Here is a 22,314-nt window from a genome sequence, read left to right as displayed (position 1 = left end):
ATGAAGAGCTTGAATCATAGGAGGGACAATTTCAAGAAACAAAATGCTGCCTTAGTCACACCTGTGGAAACTGTGCTCCCACCTCCATATTCCTGGACTTCCTTCAGTCCCAGCCAGTGATCTGAGCTGATGGGAGTTGTGGAATAACAATGTAAGTTGATAACAGAAAGGATATTCACGTATTACATTCAGTGAGTGTATATTATGTACACTGGTGTACATAGTAGTTAAGCTTTATGAATCAATTAAGTATGGAGGGTTAAGGCTGGGGAGCTCATTGTAGAAAAAAATAGGACACAGTAAAAATTGTCTGTAAAGCCATGTAACTTTAAGAAATCAATAGTCTAGATGCTTGGTGTATTTATATAGCAGTGCCCCCCCCCCTCGGTAAGTGTGTACTAGTAGACCTAGCAAGGACATTTTAAACAAAACCCAGCCAGACTGGATCTACATTGATCTTTAAAGCACTGATCTTTAAAACGTCAGAGGGGTTTCCTTACCTTTAACATGCAGTTAAAGGTATTGCGGTGGCTGGTTGTTCTGCAGCGCCTTCTGGTGTCACATTTTAATAAAGCATTAGAAACATTATAAATCTCGGGTATAGATCCACCCCCAATGAATATATTTAATCATGCTAAAATAAGAAACAAAACTATTTCCACAAACTTCTATAACGTTTAAGGGCAAGAGGGTTTCTCTTGATAGTCTCCTAGGACCTTCTAGCCATCTGTTTCCTTGATTCAACAAATACCCAAAGAGGATCAACAAGAAATCTTATAGCAGCTTACAAACTTATTATGCAAGAAGAAGTTTATTTGTCTTTAAGGTATCACATTGTTGTTGTTTTCCACAGTTGACTAGGGTAGCTCTGGTTCTGGAAATTATAAGACAGAGTGGCTTTCAAGTCCTTTATTCAGCTCCATTTAAAAAATGACAAAAATACAGCTCAGCAATTACAGACCACTCCATGAACATGCTGACTGTCCACTATTCTGAAACATGTTAAACACTAGTTGAATATTGCATTGTGAGGATAGTCAATGCATTGTTTAAATGACTCTCCTTGGAGTTCCACTAGGCTTTAAGGATTCGGGAAGGGAGCAAACAAGTCAGCCACTTGGGGTGTTTCCTGGACACAGTCACAGTAGTTAACTAAAGACCTTTTTTCAAAAATCATAATTTTTCCTCCACCAAAGCTTTGCATTGGCTATTTGTTAGGCAATGTTACCTGAGACAATTAAGAGAGCTGGGGTGAGGAGATAATCCATCTTGACCTTTTGCCTTGTCAGCCTTTAATAGTTTTAATTGCCTGTTGACTTTAGTATAATGACAAAGCCTTTTAACATCTCACTTCTTCTTGTTTCCAGAATGTGACCTCCTTCAGTCATACTAATGAATAATATGCTACTGTTTAGGGTTTTAGCCAGATCAGCACCATTCATCTTCATCTTTCTCCACTGACTTCCCACTGGCTTTTCGCAGCTTAGATGTTTACATGAATAAATACACTTATCCCTTGGGGTTATCATCCATCTTCTCTCATTCCCCACCCAAGCCCCATGTTGGTCATGAAGGTCTCTTAGTCACAGGCTTCTCTGCAAGCAGGGAGAAAGCAGCGGCAGCAGTATGAAATTCATAATGAATTCTGCTTCTCAAGAATCTCCAGGGACAGCTGTTAACATCTCTTCTAAAATATTATTTATTATAGTCATTCCTCTCCTAACCCTTCATTTCTTGATCCTGGGGTGGGTTGCACATAGAAATGTTGTTGTTTAATCGTTTAGTCGTGTCCGACTCTTCGTGACCCCATGGACCAGAGCACGCCAGGCACTCCTGTCTTCCACTGCCTCCCGCAGTTTGGTCAGACTCATGTTTGTAGCTTCGAGAACACTGTCCAACCATCTCAACCTCTGTCGTCCCCTTCTCCTTGTGCCCTCAATCTTTCCCAACATCAGGGCCTTTTCCAGGGAGTCTTCTCTACTCATTAGGTGGCCAAAGTATTGGAGCCTCAGCTTCACATAGAAATAGCCTCCAATAAAAACTAAAAGTAAAATATAACAATGACACATTAAACAGGAAGCAGCAATCCTCATCTAAGTATATATAAGTCATGTTATCTTATGAGGACCCTACAAAGGCCTGGGTGAATAGGAAAGTTTTCAGCCAGTGCCAAAAGGTCAACAATGACAATGCTAGCTGCATCTCAGGGGAGAGGGGATTGCACAGCCAAGGGACCACCACCGGGATGCTCATATCCTGGGCCACCACACTGTAAGCTTGCCACATCAGTGGAACCACAAAGAGGACTGTCCTACTGCTCTTAAAACTCAGGTAAGCTGATACGGGTAGAGGTCCTCCTTTAGGTATTTGGGTCCCAAGTCGTTTGGGGCTTTCTACATTAGTCACCTCTTTGAGTTGTGTCTGGTGGCACACAAGGAACCAGTGCAATATTTTAAACCCACTCTCGGTTCTGGCAATCATATTCTGCAACAACTGAAGCTTTCAACCCACCTTCAAAAGTAGTCCCCCATGAAGTAAGTTACAGCATTTGGCATACAGTGCTAAATATTTCTTGTGCTCTGAACTCCTGGACCTAGCAGGGACCTATGAACGATATTAGTATTCATTAAATTTGGAGGTTTAAATTTGAAGTTTCAACGACATGCTATCTCATGCCTGAGATTCGAACTAAACCTTCAAGTAGAGATTCTATCACTAGCACAGCAACCCTGCAAAACTCCTACTGGATGGTAAAGTGCTTTTATGCTTCAGTGCTTTCTAAAACGGCCAAGAAATTTCCTCAAGTGATTTGCTTCTGAAAAGTGGTTTTTTCTTATTGAACTCGCAGGAATCCAACTTTCTGGGAAATTGGTAGGAGTTATTCCTTCATGGCTTGGAGCTTGAAAGTTCAAGCAGCTTCGGTCCTTTTCTTGTGCATGTGTGCACATTTTCTTTCTTTCTGCAGTTTATCAACTCTCAGTTGTGAAGTTCTTGGAACAGATCCATATTACTTGGCTTAAGCCAAAATGTTCACTGCAGTGTGGCTCATTCCGAGTACTTATTCGAGCTAAGCAATAAAGCAGAGACAGCATGCAATGAACTTTGAAGGGCAAAACCCAAGGCCACCTGTGCTCTATGGCTATTAGTATGAAAAGTGCTACTTTGAAGGAATTTGAAATTCAGGATATTACAAATGCCTCTAGGTTAATCTACCACTCCAGTAGTAGAACATTCCCTTGAGAGTGTCTGATTGGCACCCACACGAGCATTTCTGAGCCTCTGTTCAAATGCTGTGACTTTGGCTGATTAAGGGTAAAAATGTTTAAACTCTTGCCATATAATATTTCATTTTTTAAAAAAATTGTTACCGAACTATTAATTTCCTGATCCTTGTATGTTTTCATGAACTATTTGAGCACTAATTGTGTAAAAGCAGAGGATATGTAAAGTAGATAACATGTGATGTACTGATTAGCATTGGACTAGGACATGAGAAAAGGTAAAGGTAAAGGGACCCCTGACCATTAGGTCCAGTTGTGACCGACTCTGGAGTTGTGGCGCTCATCTCGCTTTATTGGCCGAGGGAGCCAGCATACAGCTTCTGGGTCATGTGGCCAGCATGACTAAGCCGCTTCTGACGAACCAGAGCAGCACACGGAAACGCCGTTTACCTTCCTGCCAGAGCAGTCCCTATTTATATACTTGCACTTTGACGTGCTTTCAAACTGCTAGGTTGGCAGGAGCAGGGACCAAACAACGGGAGCTCACCCCGTTGCGGGGATTCGAACCGCTGACCTTCTGATCAGCAAGTCCTAGGCTCTGTGCTTTGACCCACAGCGCCACCCGCGTCCCTCAGGACATGAGAAACCAGAGTTCAAATCTGCTCAGCCATGAAGCTCATTGGATGACCTTGAGCCAGTCACTACCTCTTAGCCTGATGATCAAATGGTGAAAAGAACAATGCACACCAGCTTGCATTCCTTGGAGGAAAGGTGGCATATAAATGTAAAACAATAATGCCAAACTATTGCAAACAGTGCTGACTGAAGATGAGTTAACATGCAATTACTGAAGCTTTCATTTTCATAAGCAAATGTGTCAGGAAAGAGAATAGATTCAAGGTGAAAGCTATTTCAGCATTTGTTTTGAGACCAAGATGTATAAATCATGCTGCTTTTAAAATATTCACAGCAGAAGCCTAAGGGAGGGGGAGGGGAATATATGGATCTGTGCAACTCACTGGGATAATAAAATTTCTTTTTAAAAGGCTTCAAATATCACTCGCATTACTACTAATGTCAAAGGAAGAGATTAGCAACAAAGAATTTATTATGAAAAACTAAGCAGGCTTGTAACACACACGCTGTTCTGTGACGTTTTGAAGGTGAACAAAATTAGCAAGGAGAGCTTTACTACTTTGTGAAAGGCATGAAGGCTGTTTTTAAAGAAAGATAGCTGAAGGGTAAAAAAGAAAATTGTGAATAGTGGAGGGAAGACTGTTTTACAGCACAAGAGAAAATGTAGAGTTACAGTGCATCATACAATCAGACCTAAAAGTACCCCCAATTTCATGGAATAAAAATAACTGATGAATTTTACAACTGACACAAAAACTTGCATTGAAAGGTTTTACCACCTATAGGATACAATTACCATATTTTCCGGCGTATAAGACGACTGAGCGTATAAGACAACCCCCAACTTTTCCAGTTAAAATATAGAGTTTGGGATATACTCGCCGTATAAGACTGCCCCTCTTTCAACGCACACCAAATAAAAATTAAAAAACCAGTCTCCAGTCCGGCTCAGAAATCCGCTCCACTTCCCAGGGGCCAGGGGCGTGGCCGGGTCCATTTAAACAGAGGAGCGAGCCAGAGGGCTTCCTCTTTGGCTCGCTTCCTCAATCACTAGGACGTCACTGAACTTCGCACAGTTATTGCTTTTGCCAGACCTGCTGAAACATTTTGGGGGGATTTTTTTACTGCTTTTGTTGAGCCGCTCTTGTGGAATTTGCTTGGGATGTGGAACAGTTGTTTCAACCCAGGGTGGCTGGAAAAAAGCCTTTATAGGAGGCCCCGATCAATTGGCAGTGGGTGAGTCCAGCGCTGTGCGTCGGGAGCAGGGCATTTGAGGGGAGTGCTGCCTCGATTGCAGCTCTCGCTTTACAACTTTGCCGCCCTCGTGGCGAAAAAGCTTCCAGGTTTCTCCATTCCCGGCCAACTCCCCCTCTCAGCTTCCCCTGCCCGAACTGCTCCCTTCGTCATTGCCCTCGCAGCTTGATAATAGGCTCCCCCTCCCCCAGCTGTTTTCTACCTTTGCTTGCCCCTTCGGCTGTGCCGTGCTCTGCTGCGCTTAATGCTGTTGTTGGTTCCCTGCCTTTGTTGTGAGCCTTTCCTTTTCTTTTACTGTGGGGGCTGCTTGGGTTGAGGCAGTGGCCAGTGTCTAGTTGCTGGGGCAACATGAGGCCGCCATTTTGGACCACGTGGTCTACTACCGGGAGCGGTTAGGGTCGTTCTGTTGCTGGTGATTGGGGGGTCTTCTGGGGCCAATTTTCAAGTTTATTTCTGCTTCATCTAGAGAGCTTGGTGTCCTCTGATTTAATTTGCTGTTGTTTTGTCCTTTGGTGGGGAGTTGCTGCAGGAGCTGCTGCTGTAGCCGGCGTATAAGACGACTCCCAACTTTTGAGAAGATTTTCCTGGGTTAAAAAGTAGTCTTATACCCCAGAAAATACAGTACCTGCTGTAGCAAGAAAGCCATTCAGTCTTTGTTTTAAAAGTGTTGAGTTTTCCTTATGAACTTGAGCACGGCAACTTCAGGAGTCTGTATTCTTCTGTAGCTTGTTTTCATATGGTTAACTTAAGATCAGAGGGCTGGATTCAACTAATACAGCATGCTAGCAGAAACTCACTATGTGCCCTCCACCCCCAAATCCACTCTGGGGGGGGTGTCAGAGGAGCCCCCAGAACAGCGTGGGGAGAGGAAAGGTGTGGGATTGTTCTCTCTGGTGAGCAGAAATGATGGCAGTGATGAACAATAAGAGAAGTGCAACACTGAATTCTTCCCAGAGAAGACACTGCGGGACCAGAATGTTCCTCCACTAGTTTTCGAAATATCAGAATCTGTGTGCCCATTTATTTTCTCGCATCATGCTTGGTGTATACAATTTGGAGTGTATACACATGCTGGCATGTGACACCCCAATTCCTTGTTTCTGTTCAAACCCAACATTTATCACTTGCAGGGAACACAAATGTCAAAAAAGTTCGTAACAAAAAATCTCATATTAATATCACGCGGCACTACTCGGCCAACACATTTTCTTTTCCATTTCCTTGTCTGAAACTCATGATAACAAGTTACAAACTAATTTGTACTACAGTGGCTGTAAAAGGAGGAGCACTTTATAACAGGCAGAAGCAGCAAATGGAGGCTTCAAAAGACACAGGAATATAGGAAGGTGTAAGCAGTGGGGGCAACATATCCTCCAAGACTGAAAATACCTAAGGGCACAGCACATTACAAAATCCTTAGATGGAAACACTTCCACATAAGGATTAGCATGCAAGCTATGTGTGACGATTTCAAATGTATAAATATTGCAGAGGGTATACATGCATTGTATAGCTATGACTTCTATGTTTTTAATCCATAGCTTTGAAAAGCAGTGGCCAATGATCAAGGATGGGAGGTACATTCTAGGCCACAGGTGAAGCATGTAACACAACCATGACCAAATTTGAGCACCTAATTTTTAGTGGCTCTCCAAATGCTCTTAAGAAGGCTAAATGATATTCCTAGTCATTTGACTGTTATGGGGCCACCAGTCAAATAGCAATATCATTTGTAGTTAGCAGTATAAACATGATCAAATCTCCTGAAACAAATCGCTCAGTTTTCATGCCCTAACTTTTTTCAGGTGAATGCGTGAGCACTGAGAGTGCCATGCCAAAAGCCATCAAAGTTCTAGCATCAGCACTAGATTAGTATATTCTGTGATCATGTTCTCAACTAGCCTACTGGAAAATTGGTTGGAATAGAGAGAATGAACTGGTGACTTGTTAATTTGGAGGATGAAATTTATAAAAAGTGTAAATGTTCACACACTTAAGTAACAACAGCCTTCCCAAAAACCTAACACAGCCAGAAATTTCCACAAGAAATGATGAAGACACAAGATACCATGCCAGTTATATATATTTAATGTCGTTTTGCATTTATAACTTACCAAGTGCATATCAAGATGTCAGACTGTCAGACTAAGACAAACAAGTCAGGATATGTCCTTATGGAAAGGGAATGACAATATGAATGGCTTAGAGATATTTTATGAATCTGACTGATGCTGTTTCACCACCTTTAGAAGGTTTTTTGTTGGATGCTTTACCTTGGTCAGGAGACAGAGGAGAGCACAGAGGAGAGAAAAGATACGCCTGCCACAAGCTGCCTTAGGTTTTCTTGCTTTAAGTAAAAAGCCTGGTTTCAATACGTACACCCTAACACTCTATTGAAGTAAGAACACAAAATTTACACAAAAGTCACTTTGCCATTTAAGCTAGACATTCATGCTGAACAGCATTAATAATTTTGAACTTTCTCACTGTAAGCATAGAATTTTCTCTTCAGAAATAGGCTAGTACAAATACTTAATGCAGCCATCTTATCTGCATGTATGCAATGAGGAAAGAACAACCAGGGATAGTTCTATTGGTATAGCTCTTTTGGTCCAACTGAAACAATGACAATTCTGATACAATGTGTAAACTGGTTGTTTAATGAGAACATCTAATAATTTTCTGGGTTCTATGGGGTTCTCAGAAACACCAATAAAGAAAAGACAGCAATGTTTGTATTTTGTGCCTCCGACACCCACTATGAACCAGTGTGCTCATTAACAGCGCGCATGTGACAGAAAGATATATGAACTATTTTATACAAATGTAAGAAAGCAGTTGGATTTCAAAATACAGAACATCTTTCAAGCATTAAAGCTGCACATTAATTGCAAAAATAAAGCATTACTTTAGAATATTTTGATCACAGCTAAAGCAAACTCCAAACTTCTCACTTCCATTTCAATCACATCAGAATAGCTTTTTTAAAAAAATGAAATGCCAAAATCCAGTGCTTTATTTTAATTATTTTGGCAAATAGGGAAATAATGTTAAGAGAGATACTCTTTTGAAATCGAAGACACATAAAACAACAGTGTATTTCAGGAAACCGGATCTCATCTCAACCATTACTGATGGTTGTAGTACTCAGAGGTTGCTAAATATTTAAAGAAACCAGTGACGGAACAGAAAGAAATAGCAATCACTTCGAACAAGGTTCTTTTTTGCCAACACCTCTTATAAGTTCACTAGTGCAAGACCATATTTTTACCTGATTGAATTAAACTTGTAACATAGAACACTCAATACAAAACCATTCTCCCCCCCCCCTTTTAAAAAGTGCCTCATACCATACATGCTCTAAAATATTTCCAACTAATGGAAGACCGTCTGTCTCCACTTCTTGTCGGTAAGGAATGGCCAGAGTGATTCTTTGATCCCAACACGAAATGGAGTGTGCTGTCCAATGCCCAACATCTGTAGTCTAGAACAGTCAAGCTGAGCATTCTTGGGACGAAGAGCTCCCACAACTGGGCTGTCTGTAATCTTTAAAAATAAAAATAGGCAGTAAAAGAGAAATATGCACTCTGTCTAGAACAAAAAATAAAAATGAAGAAATCTCTTCTCAGGAAAACACTCACAATTCTGCAATGTAAATGCTTTCCCATAACCTTACTCTGCATTGAACACTAGTTTTTACTAGTATGGAAAAGGGGATACAGAAGTCTTCTTTGACAAATCATTGTCCTAGGAATCCAGAGAGCCCATCATACACATTGGGACTTTCCACTGCAGCCTCTTCCGCTCACTGGAAAGATGCTGCAGAAGGCACAGCAGTCTTGCAAATAAGCGTACACCTTCCTCACCCAAACCAAAAAGTCTGCGAAGTTTTACTAGCTGATGGCAGAGGAGGAACCATGAGCTTGCAGCATTTCTACACTACTTCTCTCCCCTGGTAGCCTGGCTGGGAAGAGGGAGGAATAGCGCATTCTGCCCATTGTCTGCCAGCCTGTAATTCCATGGGCTTGCCTGCATGCATTTCCCTGTCACCTACAGCTACCAAAGGAGTGGTCAGTTCCAAGGCTAAGGTAGAAAGAACTGCTGAGACTCATATTTTAATGTCTGATGTTTTGTTGTGTTCTTTTAAATTCTGTTGAAAGTTGCCCAAAGTGCCTGGGGCAACCCAGTCAGATAGGAGGGTACAGGAAATAAATTATTTTAGTTATTATATAATGAAGAGTCAAACATTGTAGTCAGGTGGGAATAATCTCCCTTAGCTGCATGTGCTGGGTTCCCTGAATCTCAGCTCAAGTTTCCAGCTTGCAGAGTTATGTGGTTACCTTTGAAACTGCAGAGGCGAAAATACAAGAGAGTTCCAAACTGGTAGAAAGTAGCTCTGCAGATATGGTTTATCAATCTGCATTATTTCAAAGGGTGGAAGATAGGAGATGCAGCCCATTGGGGGGGGCGGATTAAGGGAGCCCCAGGAGGTGCAGCCTGGCAGCCTGACAAATGCAACCACCAAGGAGGCATCAACACCCTATTGGCTGAGACATAAAGCCGCAGCCGGCAGCACAGGAGAGTCCCAGACAGGAAAAGAAAGGAGAGGCAACGAGAGGAAAATGGGCAGACAAGGCAACACAAGAAGGGGAGACTGAAAGGGAGGCAGGGTGAGAGTGTGGAAGATGAAACCGCAGAGTGGCTGTGGGAAGGTGTGCAAGTGAATGAAGGAGAGGAATGGGACAGGCCCACAGAACTTAGTGGACAGTGCTGATGCAGAGGAGGAGAAGCAGGGAGGAGGAGAAGGAAATGGAAGAAGCTTCTGAGGGTATGGTGAGAGACCTGTAATCAGTGAAGGGGCTGCTTGTGTGAGAGGTTATAAGGCTCTACCTAGAACAATTAGGGGAGGAAGCAGAAAATTATGAAGCTTGTTCCGCCACCTAAAGAAGAAACTGAAGTAGTATTGGCTGCACTCTAAGGACAGAACAACAGGAACCCTGAATCTGAACAAATTGTTCACAAAGCATGTCTGATGATGGAAGGAGCCCTGAGCTTACCAAGGTGACAAGCTCACCATCTGTCTCTGATGAAATGAGAGACAGTGGGACTCTAAGGAGCCTCAGTTGGGACCCTCGGTGTAAGAGAACAGCCAAACCACAGCTGGTGAACATTTTGCAATTATTTTATATTGCATTGTGCAATATTACTCCTGAGAAAGTTCTGCCTTTGATAAAACTTTGTGAGAGTTTTTCTTGCACATTCCTTTTTCTTTCTGTGTCAGGGGTTATACACTATGACTTACTGGTCTCAAGTGGCTACTGGGAAGATTGAAAGCATCCGCCATAGCACATGCCATTTCAAATTTAGTCATCCGCTCATTACCAGACCAGTGGAACGTTCCTCTTATTGATGGATCCTAAGGAAAAAGAGAAGTATACAAAGTTTATGTTCTTGTTTATTTTACGGTGTTAAATAAATACAGAGAAAACACCATAAACAAAGCTAGAGAACATTCCCTTTAAGGCTAACTTGAAAAGCAAGTTTTAAGTCAATCTAACATATCTGGATCACCCAGATAAGTTTTTGCAAAACAGAGAATTTCACATATGATCATTCTAAAGCTGATCATGACAATTCTGCCACCCTAACTCAAAGAGAACTTATTTTTCCATAAATAAATATTCTGCCTAATTGCAATTCCCAGCCTTGTGTTTTTCTGCAGAGTAAAAACATTCAGTTTTAGCTCACTCTTAGATTTGTTCAAAGAGCAATCTTTTTTTTTCCTATATGCCTTCTTATATTTTGTCCCGCCTCTAGAACTATTTGTTTAGCCATGCGGTTATTTCAGAAAATGTGTAGAAAACACAACAGCAGCGAACCACCCTGTTCATAACCATGTTATTGGAATATTATACTAAACAAGAAGCTCAATATCCCTGGCTCTTTTCTATATTCCACAGTTCTTTGAGTAGTAGCTTTGCTATGAAAAAGGATTTGTGTTCCATTTCAAGCAAATCTCTGTCCACATAAGAACAAAATCATTACGTTGCTGGATCAAGCCAAGGCCAATTATTCTTTTAAAAACAGTAATCCACCAGATCTCTCTCCACTTCTCTATTGCACTCTATTTCACTCAACTACTGAGGGTTTTCCCCCCCTAGAACTACATCAGTTCAACCAAGTATTGTAAAAAAATAAATAAAATAAAATAAAAATCTGGGCGGCAGTTTTCTTCCTTTAGAAAGCAAAACTTCACACATCTTACTCTTCTATGTTTATATGAAAAGACTGCCACAATCTAGAGCTATTATAATCTCTTGTGTATAAGCAATGACTAGAACTTGCTTGCCAAGCATTTCTACTGCAATATCACCTCTCATTCCAAGATAAAGCTATCATGATGCAAGGTCAACAGAAGGGCAGGGGGAAGAACTACCTGTAGTTTAAAAACCCTGGCAAGTGTTCTGAAGGTTACATGCACCTGAATGCAACTTCCTAGTATAGTCAGCATTAAATCAGCAGCTTATGCATTCCTCCTACAGAGGAATTCAATACTGCACTAAGAAGATTGCTCTGTCAGTGTGAACAGTTTTGTTTACCTGAAGGAACCATCTCCTCCCACCGTGAACATACTGTTCTGGGTGAACCAGCACCTAGCAAGACTGAACTCTCGACTTACCAGCTGATGAGCAGATGCTTTGACAGCATGTTTTCCACAGTGAATGTGCTGCCAAAGCAAAACTGAACCCCACCCAAACAGCATGTAGCTGTGTCCTCAGAGAATGCCTGCACTCTAACCTCAGAGGTCCACCTTAGATCATACTTTCTTGCCACCAGCACATTTACTGACCCAAAAAATAACCCCCCTTTGCCACCGCCACCATTCTTCTAGTCCCTGGTAAAAATTCCAGTCAAAATATCAACCCATCTATCGTTTCTATAATGCCTACCACATCACAATCTAGCCTTCTTCTGAACAGAATAGTGCTTCTTATGTTACTGCATTCAGAGGGAATGTTACAAAAAGTCCTGGTTGGTAGGGTGAGGCTGCTCACCTGACTTCCTGTTGCCTGAATTGCTTTTGCTTGCCTGCAAAATGGATGGGGGAGGTGAAGCTTGTGCATCTCCACTGGGCTGTCCTAGCTGCCCCCTTCTCCTTTACTTCCAGGTAAGCAACAGCAACATGGGCAATGGGAGGTCAGCTGAGCACCACCACCCTGCCCACTCTTACAGTATTCAAGACTAGTTGTAACAGTTAACATAGGGTTGTATCCAATGGTAGCTTTGTGATAGCACAAACAATTCCCCTTGTGCAAAGCGGGGCATATACCCAGTGCACCCCCATGCCTTCCAAAAGCTTCCCCGTAGGGTTCTGGATGCTCAAAAACAGTGGGAAATATTATTAGTTCTTCTAGCTTTCCCTTCCTCTCATGACAACAACAACAAAATGCAACATTAAAAGTTGAAACCTCAATGCAAAATAAAATATAGAATACAATATGCTGGTAAGCAACAGATTACTACAGCTTGCTGGAAAAAGTAGGTCTTAAACTGGCACCTGGGGAACAATCTCCTTTCAACAGGAACAGAGTTGCACAGGTGGGCTGCTGCCACTGAGAGGACCCTTCTTCATATACTGTGCCCTCCCCCAGGCCATATTTACCAGAGGCATGGCAAGCAACCTTCCCCTGCAAATCTCAAAGCCTGGTTTACTGGTACTGAGGAAGGCATTCATTCAAGTACTTGGGTCCTCAGCCATTCAGTGCTCTGTACACCAGTACCATGAATTAAGCCAGGCAATTCACGGGCAGCCAGAAGTGTTTCCAGGATCAGTGTAACATGACCCCATCTCACCATCGTAAAGAAACAGTATGAGGCATTCTACATCTTTTGCAGCTTCCAGACCATCTTCAAAGGAAGGCCTCTGTAGAACACATTGCAATACTCAGATCAGGAGGTTATTATAGCAGGAGCTACTGTAGCTGGATTATCCCAATTCAAGAACAGTTATAGCTGGCAAACCAGCCAAAGGTGGGCACAAGCATTCCTTACCACGGAGGCCACACGAACCAGTTGGTTAGCGCATGGTCTGATAACACCAAGGTTGCAGGTTTGATCCCTGTATGGGGCAGCTGCATATTTCTGCATTGCAGGGGGGTGGACTACATGATCCTCAGGATCCCTTCCAATTCTAACCTCTAGTGACAGTTTGCAAACCAGGAAAAAACCCCGACTACCCATCTGTTCTTTAAGAGGAGTACTACCCTGACCAGAACAGGTTATCTACTTAATTCCCAAACCTAGGAACCACCTACCCACAAAGCCCCCATCTTATCATAATTGTTTGTTACTGGCTATCATCCAGCCCATCACTGTGTCCAGTCACTTGCACAGCATCATATGGTCCAGATGGAATGGCATAGAGGACTGCAACAGGGGGACAGACGGGGGACGGGACGCATTGGTGAAAATAGGAACCATGTCCTTGCAACAGAAGTCATCCATTAGTGTGAAGGCACCACTGGATACAGCCCATAGTATTTTTGAAATCTTGAATACATCATAAAAACACAGAATCACTACTAGTACTACTACAATTTTACACATATGATAATATGTGAAGTAGTCCGAAAAATCCTGGCTGAAATTTATTTTAAGAATATCTCACCAACATTTTCTTCTCCGCTAGCTGTCGACAAACACTGGCTACATCCTTGACATAGGTGGGAAACCTCTGCTGCCAGTGGTCCATATTGGCTGATTTATTATTGAATTGCACTTTATCAAACATAACTGTCACAGCGCTCTCTTCCAACCTTTCAACCTCTCCATATAAAATAGGAATTCTAAGCACAGCAGCACCTAGAAGATGAGAAAAGCTATGAATACAAAGCTGTATTTATGAACAGGTACAATGAAAATTCCTCAGCTCATCTCTGAAAAGAAAATTAAACCACCTTTGAACTATTTACAAGACACTTCACTCCCTTGAAAAGGCAAGTCTACTTATGTGGAAAAGAGAATAAATCTCGGTGGGTGTGAAGATTTCAGATGAAAACTTCAGATTATGTACACTTATGCAAGGAAGAAGTGCTAAATTACATCAAAAACACCTTACCATGCAATAGAAAAGATGCCCAGGATCCACATGATAAGTAGGAAAGAAATAATGGTATAAGTCAACATCTACTGTTACCCCATCATAAAACTAATTTTTCCTCCTTGAAATCCTGTGTCACCAGTATATGAGAATGTTCTACAACAAACCTGCAGTTAACTACCAACCCAAAGTAAGCAACAGAATGACTGCAAACACTCATTACATGTGATTTTCAAGTTATGTAGGGATTATATTCTGGGGATATCACATAAAGCTTAATTCACATATTTTCAAAACACCTGGGGTCAATGGCGGGTGGGATTGCCAGTGTCTTTTTTCCCTGGATGTTTGCGCCCTTTGTTTGCCAAGCGCATAAAGCTGAATGTGTGCAAGTAAAATGTGTGTAAGTTGCGAGTTACCTGTTCTCAGTCAGTCCTGCATTACATGAATGCACGCAAACTGGTGAGCTAAATCTGGTAGCCATTCAGTGAGTTCTCGCTATCATGTATCCCTCCACCTACCATTCCTAACAACTGAGAAATCTGACATCCACATTTTTAAAACAGAAGTTGGATCCAATTGGGACGAGTCAACTTGTCTAAACAGAGGCTTTGGATTCAGCTAATAGTATCACTATACAATACAGATGACAGGGATCTGCTTGTTTCTAATGATTACCCAGCCAATGAACTCTATTGCTCTGTACAATCCTTAAAAAGGGTTAGGAATCTTTTCAGCTCTCCAGGTGAGAACTTTTATCAGGGATCTTAGCCTCGCAGGCCAAATTTGACAGATGTCAGTCACCTGACATGACAATCCTATCAGGTGATTGAGCACTTTGAAGCCCCAAAATTGAGACTTCAAAGTGCCACATACAGGAAATTCAGCAGGCTTTGGCTCTACTGCCCAGCAGCTGCTCAGTGCTATGTTGAATTTCTCCCTGTGCATGGAAAAGGTTTTCGTCCTGAATCTGTTATTAATCAGTTTCACTAGATAATCTAGAGATCAGATTTTGGGGAGGAGGAAAAAAATCTCTCTGTATAAATTCTCTCATCATTTGTAATTAATAAGCCTGTGTCATGTTCCTCCATCCTGATCACAGTAGTCATTTTTGCTAAACTAAATCCCACCAAATAGTTTAGCTTTTCTGTATAAGGAGGGTGTGCTAACCCCCTGGACATTTTTACTGCTCCTTTTACAGCACTACATTTTGACTTCTGAGATGGAGTAAGCAGGAAAGTGCATAATACTCTGGATGTATGATTTTCAAGCTCTTTCTTTTCTTCAATGCCCCTCCAAAAATCCTATTTTCTTTTCTCCCCAACAATTTCCCCATACCCAGTTTACTCCTTCCCTTTAGCACACAGGCCTTTAATCTGCCTTTCAGTACCAAGCTCTAAAATTATAAAATGAGGCAAAATAAAAAGCAAGATAAATAGCATAGAGTTGCCAGCAGGTGGCAGTGATTGGGAATTTCCTTGGCCTTGACATTAAACACTGAAAAGGAGCAGTTAGGATAAATAAGAAATGGAATAAACCCTTAGTTAGACCTCCCAGTGATGTATTCTCATATGGCCCCAAACTTTATGGCTCCTTTCTTTCTTATGTAGTTTTGTCAAGCATGACTTCCTGATACTCATTAATGTACAGTAGGTAATGAATGTTTCTGTATGTTGTTTTAATTTTCCCCACCACCTTTTGTACAACACTCACAGAACAATAGCCATTGGGTGTCCAGTACATTTGGTAAAGAAAACAAATAAATAAATAGAATCCTCAGCTTCTAGGCCACCAATACCAATACAAATCACTTAGGAAACTGAGGTGATCATCTAGTTTGCCACTACAAAACATATAGCCTTGGTCTTCACATGTTGTTGGACTACAGTTCCCACCAGCTCCGACCAGCACAGCTGGAAGTTCAAGTCCAATAACATCTGGAGGATACTCGGTTGGTGAAAGCTGCTGTGGCCATTCTGACACCCAACAGAAGTTACCAGAGAGCAACTCGAGAACATGCATCATTATTGCCTTTGGCACACTAACAGTATTGCTTTTGTCATCATCTACTCTATTTTAGCAAGTCTTGCAGAAGTTCAAATCTCAGCATAGTGGTACCTCTGGTTGCGGATGGGATCTATAACCGGAGGTCCAGCCAGATCCCAAGGTTTTTGCAACCAGAGAGACCACTTCTGCGAACACATGCACGGCAAAAACCTGAAAATATACTTCCGGGTTTGCCGCTTAAGAATCCCAAAGTTTACGTAACCGGAGGAATACATAAGTGGAGATACGACTGTATAATCTTTGATGGATTGATATGAGGTGCAAATGAAAGGGGTAAGAAGAAATTCACTAAAGAACTACCTCTAGTTATTTGGAAACGACAGGTGTTCTGAATTCCAACCACTTTTTATTCTCAAATTTCATTTGTCTTGCTAGAGTTTGTGCCTAGTTGTTCCCCTCTCAGCAAGGTTTTCAAATTATTATTTTTAAAAAAGGAAGACTTTTATAGCTTCCTCTGCTCCTTACCCCTAACCTCAACCTCAACAATTAATTAACAATGCTACCATTCTCTCTTACCATTTCAACTCAGTGGTATACATTTTATCTGACCTTCTGTTATATTGGTTTTACATAATCTCAAAACTTTATAAAGAGACTTGATTCTAATTATTCTCTACAGCTTCCTTTTAAACCCCCTCCCCATTTTAAAATACGTTTCTTATTTTGAAAATAAAATAAAATGGAACTTCCAAATCCATTTACTCCTATTTATGGAAATCCAGTAAAAGATTTCAAGCCTTAACTTAACTGTTAAAGAAAACCTTACCAGCTGTAAATTGACACTTACCTTCATTGTTTGCTAAAACTGCCTTTTCGCCCTCTAGTTTAGTTTTCCCATAGAGATTTAGGGGATTTGGTGCATCATTCTCTTTATAGGGAGGATTTGTTCCATCAAATACATAGTCCGTACTAATGTAGATCAAAAATGCTCCTACTTGAGCTATAAAAAGAATAAATTAAAGCAATATGAAGAGACGTAAATACAAAGCAGTTACTCTCTTTATCTTTATTCTCTCCAAGAATTTAAAACACACAAACAGCAAATATTTACGTGATTGTGAAAGACCTAAGTATTTCTAACCCAGAATTTGATTCCAACAGCTGGCAGCCAGTTCCCGCTATCCGTCTCCTCCATCAATGCATGTTACTCAAACAGCTAATGATACATTTCTTGTGGTAAGAATTCTTTAAGTTCAGGTGTATAACCCATACTTATGATGACACATAAAAGATAATTATGCATCCTGAGAAGAAATTCAGACCAAACCTTTTTTACCTGCTTCTTTTGCTATGTTCCCTGAAGCAGCCACATTGAGCTGAGAAGCAGCATCTGGTTGACTGTCTACAACATCTGGCCTTCTCTCAGCCGCACAATGTATTATCACATGAGGCTGGAAATTAAACACCCATTTTAATGAGCAAAGAACAAGCAAGTAGTTGTACCAAATCCACACTGTTCATGGAAAGCTAGCAGAAAATAGTCCCATGGAGTAAACCACATCTAAAGTGCAAATTTACTCTAGATCATCTCTGACTAAGTTGTAAGGCTCAACACAGATGCGGAGAAAGAAAATCATCTTTTTTGCTCAGACATTTCTTCAAGCTGTTTCTGCAGCGGTTTAGATATGAAGAATTATTTTTTTTTATTTTTTGGCAAACTTTAACATTTCTCAAGCTCTAGAAGGAGTCCTTATACTCTGAAACACAGTGAGCGAAAATAAAATAGTTCTTATATCAGTGAATACAGGAGCCTTCCGTCTCCTTTGTTTGCTTTGCTCATTGGAGGTGCTCTTTTCCCCATTTTTCTTGTGCATGCAATTTGCATAACCAAAAGAAAGGAATTCCCTAATCACTCTCTAAGTGAGAAGCCCAACTTATTCTGCAGTGTTATTCTAAAGAAGGCTTTCTAGGTTCTACTAGACTACTAGTATATAGCTACTTTCCTGCACACTAGTTTTCCTCATATCATGCACCTCATATACAGAAGGTGCACCAAGGGTTGCATCAGAGATTACAGCGGGGGGGGGAAATACATAAACAAAGCTAAATATTGCTGTGATAGATAGCGGACATCAATAATCAGTAAAACTTTATGTGACCAACTAACATGAATTTGCTGAAGAAACCTTCAGAGAAACATGGTGGTTCGCCGCTTTATCCTTCTTTCCACCATTCTCACCTGAAAATCCTGGATGACATTGTGAACAGCAGTAGTATCTAGAAGATTAACTTGCTCAAACATTGGTCGAGCCCTGCTGTACCCACAACCGACAGCATTCCAATTATTTCCTTTAAATTCCTTATACACAGATCTGCCAAGCAACCCAGTAGCACCAGTAATCAGAACACGTCTGTTTGGCGTATCAACATCCTCCTATAAAAAAAGAAAATTGTTATCTTCTATATTCTTAACAAAACTTAATCCATAGTTTAATATTTGTTTTAGAAGGCTTTAGGGGACCTTCTGTGTGAGTCTACTCCAATGCAAGCCCCACTGAGTTCAATGGGACTTATGCCAAGGAAGCATGCACAGGACTGCACAAACAGCCCACAGTATACTGAAGACAACAACCTTAGATTGCTTATAGCTCCAAGCTTTACATTTCTAGCATCAGAAGGACATATCTTACTATTGTTTACAGAAACTGACTTGCATTAAAAGGGACTGTTTAAATATATCGTATAAATAAAGATAATGTTTACAATTGTTCCAGCAAAAGGCTAATTCCCAGGCAGCTAATGTAGTAAGCTTCTTTGCATAGCAAAAATGGTGACTGGAATGATCAAAATAAATATTCTTTCAAATATGTGGGTTGAAGTGGAATTTCCAGCTATGTGAGGAAGTATATCACAGGCGTGGTTCAGAATCAAATACTTAAAAGGAGGGTGGGGGATCAATGACTAGTTCCCCATTCCACCTCCCCCACTCCAAGTTACAAGAACAGGGAAGGGGTTAGTTATAGAGATATGGTTATGTTAGTTATAGAGAGAGAGACCAGTGACAAGCTGTTATTCCAGTTTTGGTTTTGTATTGTTTTATTTGCTTTTAATTGCTGTAGGATCCCACTGCTGTTGCAACCCACACTGGGCATCTTAACGGTCAGAAATCCCAGGAATTTTTATTTTATTTTACTTAAGACAGAGGGCATGGAAAACATTTTAACAAACTGATCCTGATCTTGGAGCAAAATCCTACTATGGTGAGCGAGGCTTCCTCTCAGGCAGGCAACATCTGAAGCGTGCATTTCGCCCTCCCTTCCCCAGCCCAGCAGTAAGGCCTTGGGGGTGGTGATTACAACAGAAAGAAGTACTTTTTGGGGGGTACGCATACCCCTAAACATTTTGTGAATCTTTGTACTTTTGTCCATTTACTGTATTTATTTTTCCCGATTTGGCCTGTCAAATGGTGATTTTCTGGAGTCAAAATGAGAGTAACCCTAAACAAGATAAAAAGCACTGCCTGAAAGTAAATCCCGTTGCGCACAGTGGGATACCTAAAATCGGATTATTGTATTATCACCATTGCCCTGAGGCTTCCCCCATCTTAGCTCGACGGAGGCTGCTCTCAGGTAAGTTGTGTTTGGGATCGTAAGGAGTAAGTTAGTGCCACTCAACCCAGGGGTGGATTTTTCTTAACACCCAAGCGGAGGCCTACCCTGCAGGGCTGGGCTGGCGGTTACATAGCTTTCCCAGACCCCCGAGCAGCAGCGGCCCCACCTCGGTTCGCCCCACCCCGCTCAGGGGGCGCGGCTAGGATCTGTTTACCTCCCGCGGAGAGAAGGAAGGGAGGGGAGGGAGGGGAAGAAGGCCCAAAGCCGCCAGCTCTGCCTCACCTCCTCCAGCCAGCACCTGCCGGGCTCGAAGCGGATCCGGAGCCCTTTCTCCCACCCGACCATCCCTCCGCCTGCCTCAGTCCGCGCCCGCCGCTCGCGCTCAGCTCCACTTTCGCGGTGGCGGCGGCAGCCATTCACAGGGCACGCCCACTCGGCAGCCGAGGCAGCCCATAGGCTCCCTCGCCTTGGGAAGGTGGGGCCTCAGAGGGGCGGGCGGACGCGCGCGCGGCTGCCGTTGGGACACGTTCAAGGCCAGCCCGCTTATTGGCCCGCCCCTCTAGAACGGGGCGGCGCGCGAGCCCCTCGAGAGTCTTGCGCGACGGAACACGTCGAGCTCACTCACTTCCCCCCTCCCCCCTCCTTTAATCCCCGTTCGCAATGTCTAAGCGCTCAAGCTCCTTGGCCGTATAGCTGTAAATACTCCAGTCTTCTTGCTTCCATTTACCGCACACGTATTTCGGCCTACCCTTCAGTCAGGGGCCCTGTTTGGAATGCTGTTTATTTTATTTCTTAATAAAAAAATCTGCTTTCAACACGCAGACCAGCACTGCAAAGTGTTGGGCATCATGCAGCAGCCTCACATTGTCAATTTAAGCACAGGTCGCCCTTCCACCTTGGCTCAGGCTGCCAAACCTACCCACTGCCAAAATGAAAATACATGTTTTTTTCCTGGTGCCGGATACTGTTTTCTTGTACAGCTAGAGCAAGCGCTGCAGTGATGTGCAGGAAGCAGTCCTGGAACCAAAGTAGGGCAAATGGGTGAGGCATCCAGCCAAGAACTGTGATCTGCATCAAAATGGGGAAATTGACTTTAAAAATTTGTGGCATGGCATACCATGACAGCGTCTGTTTAAATGAACTTTGTTCCTGATTTTAAAACAATGTAAGAATGGGGCGCTCTGCAAATGGCAGTGAATAAAAGCGGCCAGTGCACAACAAAAGCCTCTTTGTGGAATGAGGGTGGGTTTTTCATTATTACAAATCACCCATTTCTGAAGTGATCCTTGGGGGGGGGGAGCCAGTACAGTGGTATCTCTGGTTACGTACTTAATTCGTTCCAGAGGTCCGTTCTTAACCTGAAACTGTTCTTAACCTGAAGCACCACTTTAGCTAATGGGGCCTCCTGCAGCTGCCGCGCCGCCAGAGCAAGATTTCTGTTCTCATCCTGAAGCAAACTTCTTAACCCGAGGTAATATTTCTGGGTTAGCTGAGTCTGTAACCTGAAGCGTATGTAACCTGAAGCGTATGTAACCCAAGGTACCACTGTATAGTAACTTGACTTTTGAAAAGATAAATGTTAGAACTTTGTCTATAATTTTTAGTTCATCTGCTTGTTTGGAAGTTCTTGCAGGGGAGTGCATCTATTGTATACCTTTGACTGAAGAACAGTACACTCCTATCTGGGATGGTTGTCCTCATCCACTGAGTGCGCAGCTTCAGGAAGGATGTACATGGAGCAGTGAGGGAGGAAGGGGACACCCGCCTAGCCAGCCAGATCAGCCAAATCAACCCTGGCGATCAGTGGGGTGACAGATGTCACAGCCTGATCTCCCTCACATGGCAAGTTAGAGAACCAAGGGCGAGAAATGTAACATACTCTACAGACCTGAACAAATTAACCAATGGCCAAGACCTCTGTCCGTAGCCCTTTCTCATTTGGAAAAAAGCATGTTTGTTCATTTTTATTTTGTTCCAGGATGGGTGTGAAGTAAGGAGCACCAAGCCTACAAAATTTGCAAGACTGAGTGTCCACGAGTAGAATTAGAGAACTAGAAAAAATGGAGGAAGGGGGAAAAAGAAGAGGGGATTGCTAAATCCTCTTCTCTGCAACCCCGGAAAGTTGGGAAAGATAAGATAGAGGGTTGCGTATGTAAAGGGGCCTCAGCAAAAATGGCTTCCCTTTTGTCTTTCCAATGGGAACACCTGCTATATCTCAGTCTTGTGAATAAAAGTAGCCCTTCTGCTTGCAAAATGCAGTCCGGATGCAGCTTCAGAATCACTAGGGCCTTCAGAAAGACCATTCAAGTCAGATTACTGGTAACAAAGTCTATTTCCAAACACATTTTATTTCCACGCCTTTCAAGCTCAAGAAAAAAATTCCAACATCTTACGTATTACAAACCACTTTATTTTTTCAAAAAACATAAATTTAAATTGCCAGTATCTAGAAAATAGCACATTCATAACTGAGCTATTCTAACAT

General features: G+C 42.2%; 1 protein-coding gene and 1 long non-coding RNA gene across 2 annotated transcripts; both read right to left on the bottom strand.

The window, feature by feature from the left end:
• Positions 1-7,181: 7,181 nt before the first annotated feature.
• On the bottom strand, positions 7,182-20,269 carry MAT2B (methionine adenosyltransferase 2 non-catalytic beta subunit). The gene is made up of 7 exons (XM_080995322.1): positions 20,112-20,269; positions 18,458-18,652; positions 17,555-17,669; positions 17,066-17,218; positions 13,780-13,973; positions 10,414-10,527; positions 7,182-8,657 (listed from the first exon to the last, which is right to left on the bottom strand). Exons 1-7 carry the CDS (start codon positions 20,172-20,174, stop codon positions 8,487-8,489), a joined length of 1,005 nt encoding a protein of 334 aa, XP_080851448.1. The 5' UTR covers positions 20,175-20,269; the 3' UTR covers positions 7,182-8,486.
• On the bottom strand, positions 11,267-11,477 carry LOC308471378. Its single transcript, XR_013982933.1, has 2 exons — positions 11,377-11,477; positions 11,267-11,346 (listed from the first exon to the last, which is right to left on the bottom strand). It is a non-coding gene; the product is annotated as an uncharacterized lncRNA (long non-coding RNA).
• Positions 20,270-22,314: the final 2,045 nt, after the last annotated feature.

This window comes from Podarcis pityusensis (assembly GCF_964106645.2).
Source record: "Podarcis pityusensis genome assembly, chromosome: 2".
NCBI classification, from domain to species: Eukaryota; Metazoa; Chordata; class Lepidosauria; order Squamata; family Lacertidae; genus Podarcis; species Podarcis pityusensis.
Note: the sequence above shows the minus strand (reverse complement) of the source record. Positions and strands in the feature narration are given on the sequence as shown.